The sequence below is a fragment of the Tachysurus vachellii genome, chromosome 25, assembly GCF_030014155.1.
Source record: "Tachysurus vachellii isolate PV-2020 chromosome 25, HZAU_Pvac_v1, whole genome shotgun sequence".
NCBI lineage: Eukaryota > Metazoa > Chordata > Actinopteri > Siluriformes > Bagridae > Tachysurus > Tachysurus vachellii.
In genome coordinates this window covers 8,749,638-8,764,612 of record NC_083484.1, presented here as the reverse complement: position 1 = coordinate 8,764,612, position 14,975 = coordinate 8,749,638, and the positions used below count along the sequence as shown (strand labels likewise).

At 37.9% G+C, this 14,975-nt stretch overlaps 1 protein-coding gene across 1 annotated transcript in view; it reads left to right on the top strand.

The window, feature by feature from the left end:
- Window positions 1-528: 528 nt before the first annotated feature.
- Window positions 529-14,975, top strand: part of lztfl1 (leucine zipper transcription factor-like 1) — a 33,085-nt gene continuing 18,638 nt past the window's right edge. The window contains exons 1-3 of the mRNA XM_060862049.1: window positions 529-799; window positions 1,722-1,846; window positions 2,161-2,355. Coding sequence (XP_060718032.1) covers window positions 797-799; window positions 1,722-1,846; window positions 2,161-2,355 — 323 coding nt within the window. The 5' untranslated portion in view covers window positions 529-796. The remainder of the gene's footprint in view (window positions 800-1,721; window positions 1,847-2,160; window positions 2,356-14,975) is intronic.

Here is a 14,975-nt window from a genome sequence, read left to right as displayed (position 1 = left end):
ATTTCAAAATATTACTACAAGGGATAGTTTGTTGGGCTAGCAATGAAACAATTTGACTTGGGGTTACCTCAGTGCTGAGTCTTTTGGTCTTAAGGGAATATTTATTTATTTATTCTTAGTATGATAAAAGTAAACCCTGCTCATTAATTAGTTGACTAACATTGAGTATTACATTGTCATACCATAACTGATTAAAGACTTTTATACAGGTTCCTTTATTATGCCATATAAAATACAGATGTGGTGAAAAATTGTGCTTATTGACTAATTTCTAAGCCAGCAGGGTCTGGAAGTTATGGAAGTTAGCCATTTCAAGAAAGAATGAATGCCGCCTAAAGAATTAAATATAAAATTAGTGGAAATGTTCCTTACACTACCTTTATTGATATATTCATTTTACTTTAAAATTAATAAGTTCTGTAAAATTTATAACCTAAAGGTCCCCATATATATTATTATTTATAATATCTATATGAACCGGAAAAGAATTCTATTGGTCCTTTATCACTTCTTCGCGTACTTCTCCAGTGCTCTCTTCTACAGCTTTTGCTTCACTGCCCTCTGCCGTCTGTGTGGTAGTAGAGCGGTGACGCTATTCCGTTGCCAGTAGCAACTTAAATAGTCTGGTGAAGAAAGGCAAGATAGATAACGTAGCAAACTCGCATTTACTAATATACCAGACGAAAATAATTTACTAGAATTCACAGTTCAGCGCCTAATTTTTCCCCCATGCTAGCACACTAGTTCTCACTCTGACGTATTTTCCTGCATAAAGTCGCATTTACATCTTAGTGCCATGGTAAGTACCTAGCTTAGACCTGCTAGGCTAATGATAGTTTACGGGCTAAAACAGAATAAACTGGTATGTTATCGTAGCAACTCCAGCAAACTGTAAATCCTGTTCTGTAGTTAACTAATAAACATTACATCGTGTGTGATGGCATTCATTTTAGTACTTGTTTGGGTTGTTCATGGATTGGCTGCAAATGCCAGAATATGTTTTCCATGATTTTGAGTAGGCCTTTTCTCCTGGGCTCTCCGTTATTTCAGCACTTTAGTATTTATCTGGTTTGTTTCTTAGTAACAAGTACAGTACTCACACATGTGAGGAATCAGACTAAATAGAATATGTAATGATTGATGCATCACAAAAGTTAATTATTAGATTTAAAACATGGGTTTTAAAAAGAATTTTGACCACTTCATGCTTTGCACAGTTCATTGTTTTGTAGGTTTGATCTGGATTAAATTGATTTCTTTGAATATCAGTCTAAACACAAAAATCAATAATGACAAACACAAACAGTTTTTTTTTTTATTTTATTAGAAATCAAAAACTGAAACAGTGCATAACTGCATAACAGCATTATCATTATGGCTGGCCTGATGATTAGTTTGTGTACTTACAGGGTGTCCCAATGGTAGGGTAAATGAACACTTTTTAGAAAATGTAACTTTGTTTTGCCAAACATCTTTCACGTGATTGATATGGAGTAGCTGCAACCAACTCTGTTTGTTTCTCTTTTCTCATTCTTATAGATTACCTATATAATATAAGCTAATACATGAAATATTTTGGAAAAAGTGTTAATTTCCCTTGTGCATAGAGACATTTGGGACAACCCATAGAGGGATGGAGTGCCTAATAAACTGGGTGTTCAGTGTAGGCATGTTAGGCGTTTTCATTATTATGAACAAGTCTTTTTTTTCCAATATTGCAGGCTGATTTTGGGTTCAGTGAACATCACCAGAAAGAGGTCATAAATTATATGCGCTTTGCTCGCTCTAAGAGGCTACAGCGACTCAAGACCATTGACTCATGCTTTCAGGAACTCAAAGACAGCAGGTGAGAGGCCACATCGTATTACATAGACCAAGTTTATTATCTATCTATCTATCTATCTATCTATCTATCTATCTGTCTGTCTGTCTGTCTGTCTGTCTGTCCCCAATATGAAATATATGTGAGATATATATATACTGTATATATATCTCATCTTCGTTATTTGTTTCATTCAGTCTCACTTTTTTTTTGTTCTTTTTTACTTCACTCACCCACTCCCTACATTTTGCCCTCTCACACCACCTCTCCCATCCTCTCTTATTATCTCAAACGCTAATAGGATATCAATAAAAATCTCTCACTCCCCCTTCCTCTAGACTGGTTGAGGAGACATTCACGGTGGATGAGGTGTCAGATATGCTGGATGGGTTGCAGGTGGTGGTGCATGGAGAGGTGGAGATGGAGCTCATCAACACTGCCCACACCAATGTCTTGCTCCTTCGCCAGCTCCTTTCCCAGGCTGAGAAATTCTACCTGAAACTGCAGACTGATATCTCAGAGCTGGAGAGCAGGTACATAATTGTTAATAACTTTGATAGAAATGCTGATTCTGCACTTTGCAAAACTAAATATTGTGTATCATGAAGATATATTTAAGTATCTTGTTATAGACTATATTCTTTTTTTAGTTTTTTCCAATTTTTATTACTAGTAGTATTAAAATACCCATGTACAGTCACAGCTATATATGTATAGCATTGATGATATATATATATATATATATATATATATATATATATATATATATATATATATATATTGTGTGTGTGTGTATATTTTTAATTCAGGACAGGAAAATACTCCAATATTTAATAACTGTGACTTGCAAAAGTATGTGAATCTGTAGAAGTAGTATGTAATTTTGAAAGTCAAATCAATAGGATGACAATTGTCATGTGATAAAGTCTGATATTCATGACAAACGTTTGTGGAAGTGGATCATAACAAACAAGGTAGAGTACAGATTGCTCATGGGGCATCTCAAATTTCAAATTTGAATATCAAGAAAACAATTTTTCCCACAATTTAATTCATTTTAGATTTATTACACACAAACTGAAATATTTCAAGCCTTTTCTTTTTTAATTTAGATAATTTTTTGTAACAACTCCTGAAAATCAAAAATCCAGTATTTCAAAATATTAGAACATTTCATAAGATAATCAAAGAAATGATTTATAATACAGAAAAGTCAAACCTAAAGTATGTTTATTTATGCACTTAATATTTGGTTGGGGCTCCTTGTGCACAAATTACTGTGTTAATGCTCATCTGTATTGTGGAGTCTGGTGTCCCTCATTTTCCTCTTGACAATACCTATAGATTCTTTATAGGGGTCATGTTAGGTGAGTTGGACAGTCAGTCAAGCACAGTAATACCATTGCAGGGGCGAAGTCTTGCTGGAAAAGGAGATTAGCATATCCATAAAGCCTTTTAAAAGATGTAAGTATGAAGTGCTCTAAAATCTCTTGGTAAATGACTGCATTGACTTTGGACTTAAAAATAAAACAGTGGATATACACCAGCAGATGACATGGGCCCCCAAATCATCACTGAATGTGGACACTTTACACTGGACTTCAGTCAGCTTGGATTTTGTGCCTCTCCTCTCTTTCTCTAGACTCTGGGGCCTTGATTTCCAAAGGAAATGCAAGCAAAAATCTAGAGAAAAAAGAAGTATTTAATATTTGGTAATAAGTCTGCACACCCTTTCATTTGGGGACTTCACATTAACTGTCCTGAAAATCAGGCCTGTAGGTAAATGGCATACACCTGCCAACAATTAAAGTGATTGTGAGTAAAACCATATAAATGTCAGCTGTTGCTGTAGTATGTGCTTGAATGTTTAGGGTTGCATACTGCTGAGAGCCATAGGTCACAGAGTTGCCAGAGAAGCTGTGAGATTTACTGAGAAGACATGGAACACAGTCAAAACCATTATCAATAAGTAGAGAAAATGTAGCACCAAAGAGACATTGCAATGGTCTGGATAACCCTCCAAATTTTATGAGAGGATGAGGAGAAAACTTCCAAAGGCTACCAAAATGTGGCACCACAAAGAACTACAGGAATTTCTGGCAGGTGACTAACATCTGTATTCTCCTGTATTCTGGGCTGTGTGATAGGATGGCAAGATGGAAGCTGTTTCTTACAAAAAATAAAATAGGCAAGCCCAGTTGAATTATGCCCAAAGATTAATTTAGTCACTTCAAACCATGTATAAAAATGTGTTATGGTCTGACAAGGCAGGTTGAAGTTTTTTGGCCTTAATTCGGAAAGGTATGTTTGGTGCATGGTGGGAAGGTAGCATTATGCTTTGGGGCTGCTTCTTTTCAGCTGGAACAGGGGCGCTTGTCAAGATATATGGGAAAATAAATAGCTTCAAAAACCAAGATCTACAAAACCTTCTGTCCTCAAAAAGCTGAAAATGAAGAAGAATTTCACATTCCAAAATGAAAATGACCCAAAGCTCAAATCAAAATCAACAAAGACATGGCTTCAGAAAAGGAAAATCAAAGTCCTGGAATGGCCCAGTCTGAGCTCAGACATCAATCCCATCATGGAAAATAGCCTTGCAATTTGAAGGAACTTCAGAGTGGGATAAAGTCCCAAAGATCAGATGTGTGAAATTAATCAAGACTTATTCACAAAGACTTGATGCTGTAATAAAGGCAAAATTTGCTTCCACAATGTATTAGTTGGAAGGGGTGTTCAGACATGCGATCAGTCTGTGGTAGGTATTTTATTTAAAATATTCCAATAATTAATCTTTTTTCTCTGGGTTCGGATAAGCGGTAGAAAATTAATGGATTATTCCATAGAGATGCAACAAGTATGGCATTTATGTTGTTATTTCTGTTTTTATATTTAAAAAGCTGCACTCGTGAGGGTGTGTAGTCCACTGTGTGAGTGTGTGTGTGTGTGTGTGTGTGTGCGTGTGTGTGTGTGTGTGTGTTGTTTATACAGTGTCACTTAAAAGGTTTTGTGAAACCTTTAGATATTTCTCTATTTCTGCATAAATATGACCCAAAAGATCAGCAAATTTTTACACAAGTCTTAAAACAGACAAAGTGAATAAAATCAAACAAATCAGAAAAATATATTATACTTGGTAATTTTATTTATTCAAGATGTTCCAATATTATATATCTGTGAGAGGCAAAAGTATGTGAACCTCTAACATTAGTATCAAATTTTATGGTCAAATTAGAGTCTATTTGTTTTCAAATAATTATCACAATCAGGTGTCTGTGAGTGCCCTGTTTTACTTAAATAACAGGGATATATCAAGTCTGATATTCACAATGTGTTTTTATGGAAGTGGATCATGACACAAACTAGAGAAATTTCTGAGGACTTAAAAAATAAAGTTATTGTTGCTCATTGGGCTGGAGGTTACAAAAGGTTACAAAAACATCCCTAAAGAGTTTGGACTCCACATATATAGGCAGATAGATTCTGTACAAATGGAGGAAATTTTAGACCATTGCTACTCTCCCCAGAAGACATGCAATAGTCTGTTAGGTCAGAAAGGAACCCAGGTTAACTTCTAATTAACTAAAGGCCTCTCTTTCTTTGGCTAATGTTAATTGCAAAGAGAAAGCCACTACTCTCCAACAGTCCTGCCCATGAAGTTTGCTAAAGATCATGTGGACAATCCAGGGGACTATTGGAAAAATAATTTGCAGACGAATAAGACCAACTAGGGGCATGGTGGCTTAGTGGTTAGCACGTATACCTCCAGGGTTGGGGGTTCGATTCCCGCCTCCGCCATGTGTATGTGGAGTTTGCATGTTCTCCCCATGCCTCGGGGGTTTCCTCCGGGTAGGGGAGAGTGGGATAAGATGACCCAGTGGATAAGTTGACCCACCCTCTGTTTCTAGGGAACTGTGCAAATTTGGTGTCATTTGACCATACATTCTGAAGGACTCCATAATTTATAATTTGTTGTGAAGAGGAGAAGCACATGAGACAAGAGATAAGTTGTTTTTTTCCACAAAAACACTTATTTGCTTGTTAAAGTTAATTTTCTGCATTGCAGGTATACTAGCTGTTGTGCCAAAGCAAATTTATCTACGTCTAAAGTTGTGTATGGTACATGTTGGTGATTTGTCAACATATAAAACCATGTGAATCATTAAGCTAAAGGTTAGCCTGAATTGCTAAGCTAGGCCGTTTTTACCAAAATGGTGGCTATGGGGCAAAGTGAGCCAGATGATGTGGGGTAAATTGAACCAGTGGTTGGATCAATGAAGACACCTTTGCGGAGTTCCTTGAACATCTGGATACCAAGTGCTCCTCTGACCATCCCATACTGCTACTCCTTGATAACCATGAGGCCCATATTTCACTGAGGGCACTGGATTTAGCAAAGAGAAAAAGGATTGTTATGCTCACAATTCCAACCCACACATCTCATCGCCTGCAGCTTCTGGACAAGAGTGTCTATGGTCCATTCAAGACCTATTACAACAGAGCTCTTGATGGTTGGATGAGATCTTACCCAGGCAAAACAGCCAGCATATACCACATCCCTGTATGTGCGAACGAGGCTTTCATGTCAGCAATGACACCATGGAATATCTGTTCTGGATTCAGGTCCACAAGGATTTTTCCTTACAACAGAGATATTTTCTCTGTTGCAGAGTTTGAACCATCCATGGTGTCAGACAAACCAAACCCTGATGTGCTGGTGCTTCACTTCTGAAGAGGATCAACCCATGGCTTCAACCTCCACCTCTGCTGAGTTGCCTTCACAGGCATGTTCTTCAACATGTGGGGTAAATTCACTCCTCACCTCCCCTGGATATGTGTCTCCCACTGAAATTCTACCCTTTCCCAAAAGTCAGCAGCCTAGTTACCATTATATTGGCTGTGTTGAAAGCCTTGAGGGCAATGAAGTTAAAATTGTGAAACTGTTGAACACACTGATGGGACGTTCTTTCTGCCAAACGCGTTCATGTGTGTGTGTATATGTGTGTGATTGGACATGGCTTGATTGCATAAGAAATGCAGCATATAACCATATTTCTTGTTCCTGAAAGCTATGCTACCTTCACTTAACAGAAATGTTTAAATCTATTGTTCACCAATACAAAAAATAAAAGATTAAAGGTAAAATTCAACTTTAATTGGTTTGTTTTATGTTGTTTGAGGTAGCTTTAATAACTAACATTGTTTGGAAAGGTAAGTGTATTGTTAAATGACTTTTTAAAAAAAAAGTTTTTTGTATTATACTTGCATAAAATAGAATGGTCAATTTATCCCCGAATGGCTCAGTTTACCCACTGACTGGTATCAACTTACCCCTAGCCTGGGGTAAGTTGAGTCACATGAACACTTTTTTTTCTGAGGTCATATTTTCAAGGCTCTATGTCATAGGTGCATTCTTATATTTTCAGTTGATAGGGAACATCACAAATTAACATTCATTGTACTTCATTGTACTTCTGTCTAAATTTCCCTTGCCTGGAGATCCACATAAGTAAAAACTGGCTCATCTTACCCCACTCTCCCCTACTCCGGTTTCCTCCCCCAGTCCAAAGACATGCATGGTAGGTTGATTGGCATCTCTGGAAAATTGTCCGTAGTGTGTGATTGCGTGAGTGAATGAGTGTGTGTGTGCCCTGCGATGGGTTGGCACTCCGTCCAGGGTGTATCCTGCCTTGATGCCCGATGACGCCTGAGATAGTTCCCCCGAGGTTGTTCGGATAAGCGGTAGAAAATGAGTGAGAGTGAGTAAGACCAACTTAAAATATTTTGGCTTTAGTGGGATATCTGTATGCATGTGTGTGTGTGTGTGTTTATATATACACATATATATATATTTAAATGTGTATATACATATATATTATATTTGTATGTGTGTATGTATTTATATAATGTATGTGTGTATGTATTTGTGTGTATATACAATGTGAAAAAGTGTTGGCCCCCTTCCTGATTTTTTTTTTTTTGCATGTTTGTCACACTTTAATGTTTCAGATCATCAAATTAATCTAAATATTAGTCAAAGATAACACAAGTAAACACAACATGTAGCTTTGAAATGAAGGTTTTTATTATTAAGGGAAAACAAAATCCAAACCCACATGTTAACATAACTTAACTGTGGTTTATCACACCTGAGTTCAATTTCTCTAGCCACACCCAGGCCTGATTATTGCCACACCAGTTCACAATCAAGAACTCTCTTAAATAAGACCTGACTGACAAAGTGAAGTAGACCAAAAGATCCTCAAAATCTACACATCATGCCGAGATCCAAAGGAATTCAGAAACAAATGAGAGAGAAATAATTGAGCTCTATCAGTCTGGAAAAGTTTATAAAGCCATTTCTAAAGCTTTGGGACTCCAGCGAACCACAGTGAGAGCCATTATTCAGAAATGGTGAAAATATGAGTGGCCAACCGACCAAAATTACCCCAAGAGTGCAGCGACGACTCTCCTCCAAGGTGTCACAAAAGACCCCACAATGGCATCCAAAGAACTGCAGGCCTTAATTGCCTCAGTTAAGGTCAGTGTTCCTGTTCATTAAAGTGTGACAAAATCAGGAAGTGGGCAAATACTTTTTCACACCACTGTGTGTATGTATGTACTGTATACATGTATCGATAGATAGATAGATAGATAGATAGATAGATAGATAGATAGATAGTGCCCATATAAATCTTTTTTGAGTACTGAACTTTTTCACATTTTGACACATTACAACCACAAACAAAAATGTATTTTATTAGGATTTTATGTGATAGACCAACACAAAGTGGCACATAATTGTGAAGTGGAAGGAAAATGATATGGTGTCAATTATTTTTTACAAATAAATATCTGAAAAGTGTGGAGTGCATTTGTATTCAGCCCCACTGAGTTGTAGAATCTGGATAACCCTCCAAATTTTATGAGAGGATGAGGAGAAAACTTCCAAAGGCTACCAAAATGTGGCACCACAAAGAACTACAGGAATTTCTGGCAGGTGACTAACATCTGTATTCTCCTGTATTCTGGGCTGTGTGATAGGATGGCAAGATGGAAGCTGTTTCTTACAAAAAATAAAATAGGCAAGCCCAGTTGAATTATGCCCAAAGATTAATTTAGTCACTTCAAACCATGTATAAAAATGTGTTATGGTCTGACAAGGCAGGTTGAAGTTTTTTGGCCTTAATTCGGAAAGGTATGTTTGGTGCATGGTGGGAAGGTAGCATTATGCTTTGGGGCTGCTTCTTTTCAGCTGGAACAGGGGCGCTTGTCAAGATATATGGGAAAATAAATAGCTTCAAAAACCAAGATCTACAAAACCTTCTGTCCTCAAAAAGCTGAAAATGAAGAAGAATTTCACATTCCAAAATGAAAATGACCCAAAGCTCAAATCAAAATCAACAAAGACATGGCTTCAGAAAAGGAAAATCAAAGTCCTGGAATGGCCCAGTCTGAGCTCAGACATCAATCCCATCATGGAAAATAGCCTTGCAATTTGAAGGAACTTCAGAGTGGGATAAAGTCCCAAAGATCAGATGTGTGAAATTAATCAAGACTTATTCACAAAGACTTGATGCTGTAATAAAGGCAAAATTTGCTTCCACAATGTATTAGTTGGAAGGGGTGTTCAGACATGCGATCAGTCTGTGGTAGGTATTTTATTTAAAATATTCCAATAATTAATCTTTTTTCTCTGGGTTCGGATAAGCGGTAGAAAATTAATGGATTATTCCATAAAGATGCAACAAGTATGGCATTTATGTTGTTATTTCTGTTTTTATATTTAAAAAGCTGCACTCGTGAGGGTGTGTAGTCCACTGTGTGAGTGTGTGTGTGTGTGTGTGTGTGCGTGTGTGTGTGTGTGTGTGTGTGTTGTTTATACAGTGTCACTTAAAAGGTTTTGTGAAACCTTTAGATATTTCTCTATTTCTGCATAAATATGACCCAAAAGATCAGCAAATTTTTACACAAGTCTTAAAACAGACAAAGTGAATAAAATCAAACAAATCAGAAAAATATATTATACTTGGTAATTTTATTTATTCAAGATGTTCCAATATTATATATCTGTGAGAGGCAAAAGTATGTGAACCTCTAACATTAGTATCAAATTTTATGGTCAAATTAGAGTCTATTTGTTTTCAAATAATTATCACAATCAGGTGTCTGTGAGTGCCCTGTTTTACTTAAATAACAGGGATATATCAAGTCTGATATTCACAATGTGTTTTTATGGAAGTGGATCATGACACAAACTAGAGAAATTTCTGAGGACTTAAAAAATAAAGTTATTGTTGCTCATTGGGCTGGAGGTTACAAAAGGTTACAAAAACATCCCTAAAGAGTTTGGACTCCACATATATAGGCAGATAGATTCTGTACAAATGGAGGAAATTTTAGACCATTGCTACTCTCCCCAGAAGACATGCAATAGTCTGTTAGGTCAGAAAGGAACCCAGGTTAACTTCTAATTAACTAAAGGCCTCTCTTTCTTTGGCTAATGTTAATTGCAAAGAGAAAGCCACTACTCTCCAACAGTCCTGCCCATGAAGTTTGCTAAAGATCATGTGGACAATCCAGGGGACTATTGGAAAAATAATTTGCAGACGAATAAGACCAACTAGGGGCATGGTGGCTTAGTGGTTAGCACGTATACCTCCAGGGTTGGGGGTTCGATTCCCGCCTCCGCCATGTGTATGTGGAGTTTGCATGTTCTCCCCATGCCTCGGGGGTTTCCTCCGGGTAGGGGAGAGTGGGATAAGATGACCCAGTGGATAAGTTGACCCACCCTCTGTTTCTAGGGAACTGTGCAAATTTGGTGTCATTTGACCATACATTCTGAAGGACTCCATAATTTATAATTTGTTGTGAAGAGGAGAAGCACATGAGACAAGAGATAAGTTGTTTTTTTCCACAAAAACACTTATTTGCTTGTTAAAGTTAATTTTCTGCATTGCAGGTATACTAGCTGTTGTGCCAAAGCAAATTTATCTACGTCTAAAGTTGTGTATGGTACATGTTGGTGATTTGTCAACATATAAAACCATGTGAATCATTAAGCTAAAGGTTAGCCTGAATTGCTAAGCTAGGCCGTTTTTACCAAAATGGTGGCTATGGGGCAAAGTGAGCCAGATGATGTGGGGTAAATTGAACCAGTGGTTGGATCAATGAAGACACCTTTGCGGAGTTCCTTGAACATCTGGATACCAAGTGCTCCTCTGACCATCCCATACTGCTACTCCTTGATAACCATGAGGCCCATATTTCACTGAGGGCACTGGATTTAGCAAAGAGAAAAAGGATTGTTATGCTCACAATTCCAACCCACACATCTCATCGCCTGCAGCTTCTGGACAAGAGTGTCTATGGTCCATTCAAGACCTATTACAACAGAGCTCTTGATGGTTGGATGAGATCTTACCCAGGCAAAACAGCCAGCATATACCACATCCCTGTATGTGCGAACGAGGCTTTCATGTCAGCAATGACACCATGGAATATCTGTTCTGGATTCAGGTCCACAAGGATTTTTCCTTACAACAGAGATATTTTCTCTGTTGCAGAGTTTGAACCATCCATGGTGTCAGACAAACCAAACCCTGATGTGCTGGTGCTTCACTTCTGAAGAGGATCAACCCATGGCTTCAACCTCCACCTCTGCTGAGTTGCCTTCACAGGCATGTTCTTCAACATGTGGGGTAAATTCACTCCTCACCTCCCCTGGATATGTGTCTCCCACTGAAATTCTACCCTTTCCCAAAAGTCAGCAGCCTAGTTACCATTATATTGGCTGTGTTGAAAGCCTTGAGGGCAATGAAGTTAAAATTGTGAAACTGTTGAACACACTGATGGGACGTTCTTTCTGCCAAACGCGTTCATGTGTGTGTGTATATGTGTGTGATTGGACATGGCTTGATAGCATAAGAAATGCAGCATATAACCATATTTCTTGTTCCTGAAAGCTATGCTACCTTCACTTAACAGAAATGTTTAAATCTATTGTTCACCAATACAAAAAATAAAAGATTAAAGGTAAAATTCAACTTTAATTGGTTTGTTTTATGTTGTTTGAGGTAGCTTTAATAACTAACATTGTTTGGAAAGGTAAGTGTATTGTTAAATGACTTTTTAAAAAAAAGTTTTTTGTATTATACTTGCATAAAATAGAATGGTCAATTTATCCCCGAATGGCTCAGTTTACCCACTGACTGGTATCAACTTACCCCTAGCCTGGGGTAAGTTGAGTCACATGAACACTTTTTTTTCTGAGGTCATATTTTCAAGGCTCTATGTCATAGGTGCATTCTTATATTTTCAGTTGATAGGGAACATCACAAATTAACATTCATTGTACTTCATTGTACTTCTGTCTAAATTTCCCTTGCCTGGAGATCCACATAAGTAAAAACTGGCTCATCTTACCCCACTCTCCCCTATTCCGGTTTCCTCCCCCAGTCCAAAGACATGCATGGTAGGTTGATTGGCATCTCTGGAAAATTGTCCGTAGTGTGTGATTGCGTGAGTGAATGAGTGTGTGTGTGCCCTGCGATGGGTTGGCACTCCGTCCAGGGTGTATCCTGCCTTGATGCCCGATGACGCCTGAGATAGTTCCCCCGAGGTTGTTCGGATAAGCGGTAGAAAATGAGTGAGAGTGAGTAAGACCAACTTAAAATATTTTGGCTTTAGTGGGATATCTGTATGCATGTGTGTGTGTGTGTGTTTATATATACACATATATATATATTTAAATGTGTATATACATATATATTATATTTGTATGTGTGTATGTATTTATATAATGTATGTGTGTATGTATTTGTGTGTATATACAATGTGAAAAAGTGTTGGCCCCCTTCCTGATTTTTTTTTTTTTGCATGTTTGTCACACTTTAATGTTTCAGATCATCAAATTAATCTAAATATTAGTCAAAGATAACACAAGTAAACACAACATGTAGCTTTGAAATGAAGGTTTTTATTATTAAGGGAAAACAAAATCCAAACCCACATGTTAACATAACTTAACTGTGGTTTATCACACCTGAGTTCAATTTCTCTAGCCACACCCAGGCCTGATTATTGCCACACCAGTTCACAATCAAGAACTCTCTTAAATAAGACCTGACTGACAAAGTGAAGTAGACCAAAAGATCCTCAAAATCTACACATCATGCCGAGATCCAAAGGAATTCAGAAACAAATGAGAGAGAAATAATTGAGCTCTATCAGTCTGGAAAAGTTTATAAAGCCATTTCTAAAGCTTTGGGACTCCAGCGAACCACAGTGAGAGCCATTATTCAGAAATGGTGAAAATATGAGTGGCCAACCGACCAAAATTACCCCAAGAGTGCAGCGACGACTCTCCTCCAAGGTGTCACAAAAGACCCCACAATGGCATCCAAAGAACTGCAGGCCTTAATTGCCTCAGTTAAGGTCAGTGTTCCTGTTCATTAAAGTGTGACAAAATCAGGAAGTGGGCAAATACTTTTTCACACCACTGTGTGTATGTATGTACTGTATACATGTATCGATAGATAGATAGATAGATAGATAGATAGATAGTGCCCATATAAATCTTTTTTGAGTACTGAACTTTTTCACATTTTGACACATTACAACCACAAACAAAAATGTATTTTATTAGGATTTTATGTGATAGACCAACACAAAGTGGCACATAATTGTGAAGTGGAAGGAAAATGATATGGTGTCAATTATTTTTTACAAATAAATATCTGAAAAGTGTGGAGTGCATTTGTATTCAGCCCCACTGAGTTGTAGAACCACTTTTCACTGCAATTACAGCTGCAAGTCTTTTGGGGTATGTCTCTACCAGCTTTGCACATTGGTGACAGTGGATTTTTTGTCCATTGTTCTTTGCAAAATAGCTCAAGCTCTCACAGATTCTCGCCACAGATTCTCAATTGGATTTAGGTCTGACTTTGACAGGGCCAGTCTAACACATGAATATTCTTTCATCTAAACCACTCCATTGTAGCTCTGCCTGTATGTTTAGGGTCATTGTCATGCTGGAAGGTGAACCTCTGCCCCAGTCTCAAGTCTTTTGCAGACTATAACAGCTTTTCATCAAAGATTGCCCTGTAATTTGGATCCATCCATCTTCCCATCAACTCGGACCAACTTCCCTGTCCCTGCTGAAGTAAAGCATCCCCACAACATGATGCTGCCATGTTTCACGGTGGGGATGGTGCTGTGCAGTGTTAGGTTTCTGCCACACGTTACGTTTTGAATTTTGGCCAAAAGGTTCAATTTTGGTCTCATCTGACCAGAGCACCTTCTTCCACATGCTTGCTGTGTACCCCACATGGCTTGTTGCAAACTGCATATGGGATATCTTATGGCTTTCTTTCAGCAATGGCTTTCTTCTTGCCACTCTTCCATAAAGAACAGATTTGTGGAGTGCACGACTAATAGTTGTCCTGTGGACAGATTCTCCCACCTGAGCTGTGAGCTGGTCTCTGCAGCTCCTCCAGAGTTACCATGGGCCTCTTCTCTGCTTCTCTGATTAATGCTCTCCTTGGGCGGCCTGTCAGTTTAGGTGGACGGCCATGTCTTGGTAGGCTTGCAGTTGTGCCATACTCTTTCCATTTCCGGATGATGGATTGTAAAGTGCTCCATGAGATGTTCAAGGCTTGGAATATTAATTTATAATCTAACCCTGCTATAAACTTCTCCACAACTTTATACCTGACCTGTCTGGTATGTTCTTTGGTCTTCATGATGCTGTTTGTTTACTAATGTTCTCTAACACACTTCTGAGGGCTTCACAGAACAGCTGTATTTATACTGAGATTAAATTACACACAGGTGGACTCTATTTACTAAGTAGGTGACTTCTGAAGGCAGTTGGTTACAGTGGATTTTAGTTAGGGGTATCAGAGTAAAGGGGGCTGAATACAAATGCACACCACACTTTTCAGATATTTATTTGTAAAAAGAAATTCGGTCTATTTCATAAAATCCCAATAAAATAAATTTTTCTTTGGTTGTAACATGTCAAAATGTGGAAAAGTTCAGTGGGTATGAATACTTTTGCAAGGCAGTGTGTGTGTGTGTGTGTGTGTGTGTGTGTGTGTGTGTGTGTATACACACACACACACGCGTATCACACTTATCTGGTTGACCTCCACCC